Source organism: Sinocyclocheilus grahami, unplaced genomic scaffold, assembly GCF_001515645.1.
Source record: "Sinocyclocheilus grahami isolate Dianchi unplaced genomic scaffold, SAMN03320097.WGS_v1.1 scaffold292.1, whole genome shotgun sequence".
Lineage (NCBI taxonomy): Eukaryota > Metazoa > Chordata > Actinopteri > Cypriniformes > Cyprinidae > Sinocyclocheilus > Sinocyclocheilus grahami.
Window position 1 is genome coordinate 393,354 of NW_015505471.1, and position 10,259 is coordinate 403,612.

The 10,259-nt window shown below is 33.4% G+C and overlaps 1 protein-coding gene across 1 annotated transcript in view; it reads left to right on the top strand.

Moving 5' to 3' along the window:
- The window catches only part of LOC107600822 (diacylglycerol kinase delta), a 35,527-nt gene that overhangs the window by 10,824 nt on the left and 14,444 nt on the right, over window positions 1–10,259 (top strand). Inside the window, exons 4-8 of the mRNA XM_016292791.1 lie at window positions 5,635–5,739; window positions 7,032–7,164; window positions 7,292–7,398; window positions 8,550–8,675; window positions 8,758–8,860. Coding sequence (XP_016148277.1) covers window positions 5,635–5,739; window positions 7,032–7,164; window positions 7,292–7,398; window positions 8,550–8,675; window positions 8,758–8,860 — 574 coding nt within the window. The remainder of the gene's footprint in view (window positions 1–5,634; window positions 5,740–7,031; window positions 7,165–7,291; window positions 7,399–8,549; window positions 8,676–8,757; window positions 8,861–10,259) is intronic.

Genomic DNA, 10,259 nt, shown 5'->3' on the forward strand with positions numbered 1-10,259 from the left:
GCATTTTTTCTGCCTGCTGCTGGTTTGTGGGAGGGTCTCCGGCAGGACGCGGCTCTCTGAGTCATCGTGATGGAAACAGGGAGGAGTCTTTGAAAGAGAGAGGGAAGGAAAGAGACATGGATCAGCTGAGGAAGGAGAATTAGGAATGATTTGCTGCTGAGCCGGTTCGTGGATCTCCCTACGGCTCTGATCAGCCTACACAGACAGGAAAAGAGAGAGCGATAGAGAGACAAAAGGAGAAAGAAGAGGTTTATTGGAGCATCTGGATTTTGCCGGGAAATAAGTAAGAGGAAAGAATGTGTGGAATGAGGGAAAGAGAACGAGTGTGTGTTTACTTAAAGGGATAGTTCACCTCAAAATCATCATTTGCTCTTCTTTTTTTGAACTACAAACAGCATTGTATGGAATTTTATCCATTGTATGGATAAAAAAAAACTCAAAATATCTTCTTTTTGTTCCACAGAAGAATTACAGGTTGGATTTTAATTATACTTTTGGTATACAGTTACCCACAGATGTGAGGTAAATCTGGCAAATATTTGCTTTGCGTATATCTGGCGATGTCTTTAAAGGTGGAAATGATTCATGAAGTAAATTGATGTTTTACTATGTGTTCTTTTTTAGGGCTAGGTTTAGATTTTGGTCATCTGTAATCACCATAAATAGCTTTATATGTAAACAATTCAAGTCTGTTGTATGTTTTTATTTAGATGCGTGTGTGTGTTTGAATAACTGTCTAGATTGGATCTGCATGTTAATAATACTTGTAAATTAGAGAGATTTTATAGAGTAGGGCTGTCATTTGATTCACATATTTGTCAAATTAAGTAATATGCCAGTTAATCAAAATAAATTTCATACACTACTGTTCAAAAGTTTAGGGTGGACAAGATTTTTTTGAAGAAACTAATATTTTTCTTTAGTAAGGACGCATTCAATTGCTTAGAAGTGCCAGTAAAGACATTTAGAATGTTACAAAAGATTTCTATTTCAAATAAATGCTGTTCTTTTGAACTTTCTGTTCATCAAAGTATCTTGAAGAATAAAATGTATCACAGTTTCACAAAAATATGAACTGTTTTCAACATTGCTAATAATCAGAAATGTTTCTTGAGCAGCAGATCAGCATATTATATTGATTTCTGAAGATCATGTGACACTGAAGACTGGAGTAATGATGCTGAAAATACAGCTGCACATCACAGAAATACATTACAGTTTAACATATATTCACATAGAAAACATTTATTTAAAACTGAAATATTACAAAATATTACTGCTTTTACTGTATTTTTAATCAAATAAATGGTGAGCATTATTTCAAAAACAGTCTTACTGACACACAACTCTTGAATGGTTGTGTATACCAATATTTCCTGAACAAAATATATATTTTTTAATAAGCCTATGACTAGCAGACTGAGGCCTTTGGCTGTTATGTAGTATTTGCTGTTCAAGCTTGAATTACTAATACGCTAGGAAAAATTCATTACATTTGCATTCATTCATTCAGCAGAAACTTTTATCCAAAGCGTCTAGTAAATGCGGAAAACAAAAAAGCTATTAATCTTAAGGAGGCAATAACAGAGTATGCTTTTATTAAAGGATTACACTACCGTTAAGAGAAGTATCTATGTATGAGACACATAATGCTTTAGAGAATGTGAAATGTGTCATCTTTAGTGAAAAATCAAGTGTGAATAATTAAAAATTGGGATTTGTGCATTGAAGTGTGTAGGATTAAAGAAATTGATCTAATAAAAGCCACAGAACGTCACAAAAGTTCATTCTGGTTCAAGAGCCTTAAATGATTACATCTCATTTTAGAGCAGATCGATTTTGCATGGACGGTCAGCTGGTTTTCCTCTGACAGGCCTTACGGTGTGGTTCAGGACTCTGTGTGCTTTAAAAGACGCCACTGGCCTGTGTTGTGCAAGAGTTCGGCGGTGTCTGGTTGTATTCGAGGCTTTGAAGTGTTGAAGTATAAAACTGATTCATATTTAAAAGTGAAGTGTTCATCACTGAACAGAATTGCAACATTTAAAGTTTTCAAACAGGATTCTGAAACACTCTTACTGCTTGCTCTGCCCCTCTCACTGTCTGCCATTGGTTAGTCAGACAGATAGTCCCGCCCCCAAACTCACGTCATTGGTTAAATCAGAAGTTGCAGTGTACATTATGAATACCGTTAATAGTGCATTATACATAGAGGCTTCAAGTAAGGTTTTACCATATGTGTTAATCATGGGTCAATATTTTGGATTTTCTTTTTTCGTGCTTCAGATAGTAATTAATCTTACAAATGTGAAACCTAGTGCTAATATGTGCCTTCACCTAGAGCTAGAAGAGATATTAAAGAAATATTTCACCCAAAAATTTAAATTACCGGAAATTTCTCACTCTCACCGTATCCAAGATGTAGATGAGTGTGTTTCTTCTTCAGATTTGGAGAAATGTAGCATTGCATCACTTGCTCACCAATGGATCCTCTGAAGTGAATGGGTGCCGTCAGAATGAGAGCTGATAAAAGCAACGGTTTGAGGTTAAAAACGTCTTAATGATGGATTTGTTTCAGCGTTTGTCTTCTCCAGATGTTAACTGCTGGACTGGAGTGCTGTGGATTACTTGTGATGTTTCTATCGGCTGTTTGGACTCTCATTCTGACGGCACCCATTCACTGCAGAGCATCCATTGCTGAGACACTGATGCAATGCTACATTTCTCCAAATCTGATGAAGAAACAAACTAATCCTAATCTCTGATGGACTGAGTGAACTATTCCATTTTTGAGTGAACAATTGCTTTAACCCAGGGTTAATTGTAGTGAAAAGCATTAGATTAGTCTGAAACTGATATTTCATTAGGTGCTTTATTACATTAGTGCGGCAGCTGTGTGTTAAAGTGTTAAAAACAGATGTGTTTAGCTGTAACTGAATCCCAAAAGCTCTTTGAGTCGTATGACACGGTTCAGCTGGTGTTACGACAGCGCTGATAAAGTGTGTTTGTGGGAGGGATAAAAGTGGCTTCAAGATCTACATCAAAGACATTAACCAGACACACACTGACACTCTGTGTGTGTGTGGGGGGGGGGGTCTGTCTCTCTTCCACTGCATGTCAGCTGATCCATGCGTCTGTATATTTTAGTTGGTTTTATGAGGCAGTTTGTGAAATGTAAGGGGGTCTGAATACTTTCTGTACCCACTGTATATATATACATGTGTGTGTGTGTGTGTGCGCGGAGGAAAGGCATGAGTTATTTTTAACCGTGTGGGAACAGAGGGTCTTTGTCAGTAGCTGGAGGAAACGGATTGGGAAGTTGATGTACACACACACACACACACACACACACACACACACACATGCTATTTTAGGCGTTTGAATGCTTGATGGTTTGGCTGTTGGGATACAGCTGAAAAAATTTGAGTTCCAGACGTTTGTGGCCACTAGTGAACATAATTCTATTCTGCATTCTATTCTAATTTTATTGCAAGTTCTAAGCATAGTAATTTCAGAGAGAAAATCAGTTTGCATGAATGTCTTTGGTTTGTTTTGGGGTTTCTTCGGTCCTTTTACTTTATTGACAGAGCTGACATGAAGGAAACATCATCTTTCTTTCATCGAAACTTTTCAAACTCCTCTAAAACCTTTATTTTTAGGTTTAAATTTTTTAATGTGCTCTCAGACATTTTAAAGTGTTTTCTTTTTAATGATATTTGATATTTATGTACTTAAAAATGTATTTATTTACTTACTTGAATGGCTTAAAATGGGATGCAAAAGAGATTCAAAATGTTGATGAAACTTACAATAAGGTTTCATTTGCTAATAGTAGTTTACTACATTAGTTAACATAAACAATGAACAATAAATTATTTACAATGAAATATGTCTACGGCATTAATTGATCTAAGTTAGAATTTTTAAAATTAAAAGTTGTCTTTTAACATTAGTTAATGCACTGAACTAACATGAACAAACACTGAACCACTGTATTTTTATTAACTAACATTATCGACCATTAATAAATCCTGTATTAGTATTTTTCTCCTCGGAAAAAAAGATATTGCCCTTAAGTTCGTGTTGGCTAATGCTTTAAGTGATGTTTACAAATAAGACCTTATTGTAAAGTACATTTCAAATCTAGTTAGAAAAGAAACAAGACACTTTTATACACTGATTGTCACTGAATATTTAATAATTTTCATTTATATGCACCACTATAATGATACATAAAGATACACACTAAAGCATGAAAAATACACGCCTCTGAGGACATTTGTGAGTAATAATGCAAACTATTTGCTTGACGCACTCATGAGTTGACACAAATTAAAAGAAATTGATCTTATCAACTTATTTGATACTCAGATGCTATTGATACATCACTTAACACACTGTCTTACTCATGAGTAGCTGAAAATAGAAACGTGAAACTAATCTAATCTCAGTATTAAGGTGAAATTAATGGCCAATAGGTTGTTAAAGATATAGTTCATCCAGAAATGAACATTTCATGAAAATGTGTTCACCCTCAGGGCATCCAAGATTAGGATGAGTTTGTTTCTTCATCAGATTTGGAGAAATGTAGCATTGCATCAGTGTCTCAGCAATGGATGCGCTGCAGTGAATGGGTGCCGTCAGAATGAGAGTCCAAACAGCTGATAAAAACATCACAATAATCCACAAGTACTCCACAGCACTCCAGTCCAGCAGTTAACATCTGGAGAAGACAAAAGCTGAAACAAATCCAGCATTAAGATGTTATTTTACTTCAAACCAAGTCCATAATAACACTTCCTCCAGTGAAAAAGTGTTCTGGTGTGAATCAGGAGAGAAATCTGCACAGATCAAGCAGCGTTTACAAGCCAAAACAGCTCTAAAACAAATTTCTGTGTGGATGTTAATGTGAGTGAATTTTTCACTGGAGGAAGTGTTGTTATGGATTATGAACTTCTATTTTAGCCAGAGGCAACAGTTTGAAGTTATAAACGTCTTGATGGATTAGTTTCAGCTTTTGTCTTCTCCAGATGTTAACTGATGGACTGGAGTGCTGTGGATTACTTGTGGATTATTGTGATGTTTTTATCAGCTGTTTGGACTCTCATTCTGACGGCACCCATTCACTGCAGAGCATCCATTGCTGAGACACTGATGCAATGCTACATTTCTCCAAATCTGATGAAGAAACAAACTCATCTACATCTCTGATGGCCTGAGCATGAGCCCATTTACAGCAAATTTTGGGGTGAACTATTCCTTTAAAATCTTTCCAATATTCTTCTTAGTGTTACTTAATGTTATCACAGTAGAATCATTGAAATATTTTAAATTTGTCACCCAGCCCTAGTTGGCACCCTGTAAGCTGGATAACAAGAGCTCTTTGGTGTGTGTGTGTGTGTGTGTGTGAAGTGGACAGTGTGTTCCTTGGCCTTAGTTTGTGGGAGAAGCACATGTTTCTGGAGCCCTGAGGGCTCACACTAACACTTACTCACTCACACACACACTTACTTACACACACACACACACACACTCACTCACATTTAAGGTTACGTGTGGGTAAAGCAGCTTATAATACTTGAACTAATCTATTTGGTTTTCTTCAGATTCTCATGAGTTTTTGCTCTCTCTCTGTAGGTAATCACTCCGTGTCGTCGGCTGGTTCTGTGTGCGGAAAACAGGAAAGAAATGGAGGAGTGGATCGCAGCGTTGAAGAGTGTTCAGAACAGAGAACACTTTGAGGTGAGTTTCTCCATCTGACTGGACATTTTCAGAGTATGTTCAGGGACGAGTTATTCAGAAATGTATTACACCACATTCTTTACAAGCGGTTGTACTGTTTTTTTTTAATACTAATTATTTCACACACAAAATGAATCAGAATGCAGTTTAATTTCTAGTTTGATTGCGAGCAGTGACCATCCGTCTTTTTTGTGCTGTTTAGTGACAGGTAATAAGACAGATTACACCGCAATAAACCGCTGTCGAAAAAAAGGTATAGTTGTAAGGAAAACAATATAAAAACTGTAGAAAATGTGTATAGAATGAGTGATTCGATTTTTCTATCCGTCCAAAATTATTGTATGCACAGTAACTATTAACATTTGGTTTGCCAAAACTTTACTTTGAATAATACACATTACCGTTCATCTCTGTTCCAGTGTTATTTTGGTATTATTATATATTCTTATAGTTGTTATTAATATTTTGAATTGGCTTTTATTTTTGTTTAATTTTAGTTTAAGTTTTTATTAATTTTTTTGCATGCTTTTGCTTGTTTTTAATGATCATTATTTATTTATCTTAATTTTTTTAAAGGTTTAATTTATTTTTATTTCAGTTTTATGTTTATGTTTTTTCCAGTTAGTGATTTTAGTGCTTAATTTTAAACATATTTCAGTTAGTTGTCAGTTGGTTCAGTTAAAGTTTTCAATCTAATATTTATATTTTATCTTATTTCAGCTTTATTTTGATTAACTAACATAACTTACACTAATACCATCCAAATGTTTGGGTTCAGTTAGATTTTGTTAGTGTTTTTAAAAGAAGTCTCTTCTGCTCATCAAGGCTGCATTTATTCAATCAACAATTCTGTAAGAATTGTGAAATATTATTACAATTTAAAAGAATTATATTTTATCTTATTTCAGCTTTATTTTGATTAACTAACATAACTTACACTAATACCATCCAAATGTTTGGGTTCCGTTAGATTTTGTTAGTGTTTTTAAAAGAAGTCTCTTCTGCTCATCAAGGCTGCATTTATTCAATCAACAATTCTGTAAGAATTGTGATATATTATTACAATTTAAAAGAACTGTTTTCTAAGTGAATATCTGTTAAACTGTAATTTATTCCTGTGATGCGCAGCTGTATTTTCAGCATCATTACTCCAGTCTTCAGTGTCACATGATCTTCAGAAATCAGTATAATATGCTGACATGCTGCTCAAGAACCATTTCTGATTATTATCAGTGTTGAAAACAGTTCATAGTTTTGTGGAAACCAATGCAATGCTTGTGTCTCTGCTGTAGTCCACTCAGTTCAGTATGGATCATTTCTCTGGGATGCATAACTGGTACGCCTGTTCTCACGCTCGCCCCACGTACTGTAACGTCTGTCGGGAGGCTCTGTCTGGAGTCACGTCTCACGGACTGTCCTGCGAAGGTCTGTCGCTCTTCATGAGGCTTTCTTCATATGATTTGATATGCACTAATTAGATGTTCTTGTTTAGGCTGATATGTATTGTATGATTTGTGTGTTAACTGGACTGAAAGCTCTGTGTGTCACACAGTGTGTAAGTTCAAGGCTCACAAGCGTTGTGCGGTCAGAGCCACTAATAACTGCAAATGGACGACACTGGCCTCTATCGGCAAAGACATACTGGAGGATGAGGATGGGGTGAGTGCTATTCGTGCAAAAACAAATCCAGCTCTGTTCCAGTGTTGTGTTAGAACTATTTATATGCTATTATAGTTTTATTAGTATTTTGAATTATATATATATATATATATATATATTTTTTTTTTTTTAATTAATTTTATGTCCTTTTGTTTATGTTTAGTACTTTTTTTATATTACTATTTAGATTTAATTTATTTGTATTTGTCTTCAGCTAGTAATATTAGTTCTTAAAGGCAAGGCGACCATTTTTGTTTAGTTTTCAAACTAATATTTTATTTTATTATTTTATTTTAATTAACAAAAATGTCTTTATTAGTTTTCATTTTGGTTATTATTATTATTTTAATTATTTAGGTTTAATTTATTTTTATTTCAGTTTTAGCTTTAGATTTTATTTATTTCCAGTCATTTTAATGCTTCAACTTTAGTTACCATATTTTATTAATATATTCTATACTTTATATTTAGGTTTTTATTACATTTTAATGTATTTCTATATTATTATATTATCACATTATGTTTTTTTTAATGTTACTATTTAGGTTTAATTTTCTGTTTTTATTTTAGATTTAGTTTTTGTTTATTTCCTGTTATTAATTTCATGCTTGAACTTGTTTTATTATTTTGTTTTATTTCAGCAACATTTCTGATTTCCAATTTTATTTTATAATATTTTAAATATAGTTTTAGTTATTGATAATACCCATAATTTGTTCCAAAAACCAAAAGTTAGTCTAAATTGTTACTTTTTTTTTTCTGCCAAAAAGACAGGCTTACATGCATTGCAACAACATTACTGACTTCGTTTAGTCCAATTCAAATTTAGAATTTAAATTTTAAAATTGTTCCTGTGGCTCAGTGGTAGAGCATTGCCTTAGCAGCGCAAAAGGTCATGAGTTCAATTCCTAGGGAACATACATACTGGTAAAAAAACTGTATAGCCTGAATGCACTGTAAGTCGCAAGCGTCTGCTAAATGCATATATGTAAATGTAAAATGCTATGTATTTTTATGCCTATTTTAGAGGACTGAGCTGTTAGCTTAGCAATGCATGTGTGATGCACTTATGAGGTTCCTTATTGTGTGAGAGTCTCAGTTAACATCTGAACTGATGGCTCATGCTGTAATTAACTCTTTGTAAACTCTAGATCTCGATGCCTCATCAGTGGCTGGAGGGGAATCTGCCCGTCAGCGCCAAATGCACCGTGTGCGATAAAACCTGCGGCAGCGTCTTGAGACTGCAGGACTGCCGCTGTTTATGGTGCAAAGCCATGGTGCGTGCCACTCTTTCTGACATTTATTACGTTTGATTAATTTTAGACTACACATTTATTAAAATACCCTAATGTTCTCCAGGTGCATGCTGGGTGTAAAGACCAGCTCTCTCCGAAGTGCCCACTGGGTCAGTGTAAAGTGTCTGTGATCCCACCCACCGCCCTCAACAGCATCGACTCTGACGGTGAGCGTCCAATCAGAGCAGTCCCTCAGAAACAACCAATCAGAACGCTTCCCCAGAGACGACCAATCAGAAAGAGCCATCTCATGGAAATATCCAATCAGAGCGCTGTGTCAGAAATAACTCATCCAAGTCACCTCTCAGAAATGACCAATTATGGCATTATGTCAGAAAGAGTTGAGAACTGAAGTACACAGATGCTTTAGACTGAAGTTGATATTAAGCACACCAAACATAAAAGTAATAGTTTAGTGCAAATGCTGTGAGGCTTCAGTCAAAAGCAGAATACTTAGAACAAGAAAAAGTGTCATTGTTGACTAAAACTAATCAAAGTCATGTTTGTTAATTGACATAAAGCTGCAATAAAATAGAATAGAAATATTAGGTAAAAAAAAACTTGGTCTTAAAAAAAACTTAAACTTGTTTTTATTTCAGGCTTAATTTTAAATTTTTTGTTTAAGTTGAAGTACTAAAATTACTAAAACTTAAAATAAATTAAAGCTAAATAAAAATATTTGTAAAAAATTCAAAAACTAATAAAAATGATAAAAGCACATCATTAAAAATAAAAAATGAAATGACTAAAACTAAAATAAAATGCTAGCTGAAAATATAACAATAAAAGCTAATTTACAATATTAATAAATATTATAATAATACTATGTAAATGGGAACAATCCAAAAATAATAATAACGATAAAAGCACATAAAATAATTACTAAAATTACTTTAAAAAAATAAGATGAAAATATAAAAAAATCTAAATATTAATAAATACTATAACACTAGTAAACGATAAGACTTTGTAATAAAGTCCCAAATCCAAAACTAATAAAAATGGCAAAACGCACTTAAAAATGACTAAAATGACTGAAAATAAAATAAAATAAAATAAAAGCTGAAAATATAAAAATAAAAGCTAATTCAAACATATGTATAAATAATAAAATAAAACATTTTACAGTAAAGTCCAATTAGTTATTCGTTACAGTATTTATTCATCTTTGTTAACATTAGTTAATAAAAATACAACTTAACTGTTAGTTCATGTTAGCTCAGGTGCGATAAAAAAATATTAACAGATACCACTTTTGATTGTAATAATATATTAGCAAATGTAAATTATTAGTTAAGCTGGAATAAAATAAGATATAAATATTAGATGAAAAACTTATTTCATATAGTTGCCATGGCAACATTTTCAACTTTCATTTATATAAATGTATATGATATTAATAAATACTATAATTCTATGTAAAGGGTAACATTTTACAATAAAGTCCCAAAACTAAAAATAATAAATCCATTAATAACAAATAGAACCTTATTGTAAAGTGTTACCATATCAATAAAACTAAAATAGCTGTGTGTGTGTGTGTGTGTGTGTGTGTGAGTGTGTGTG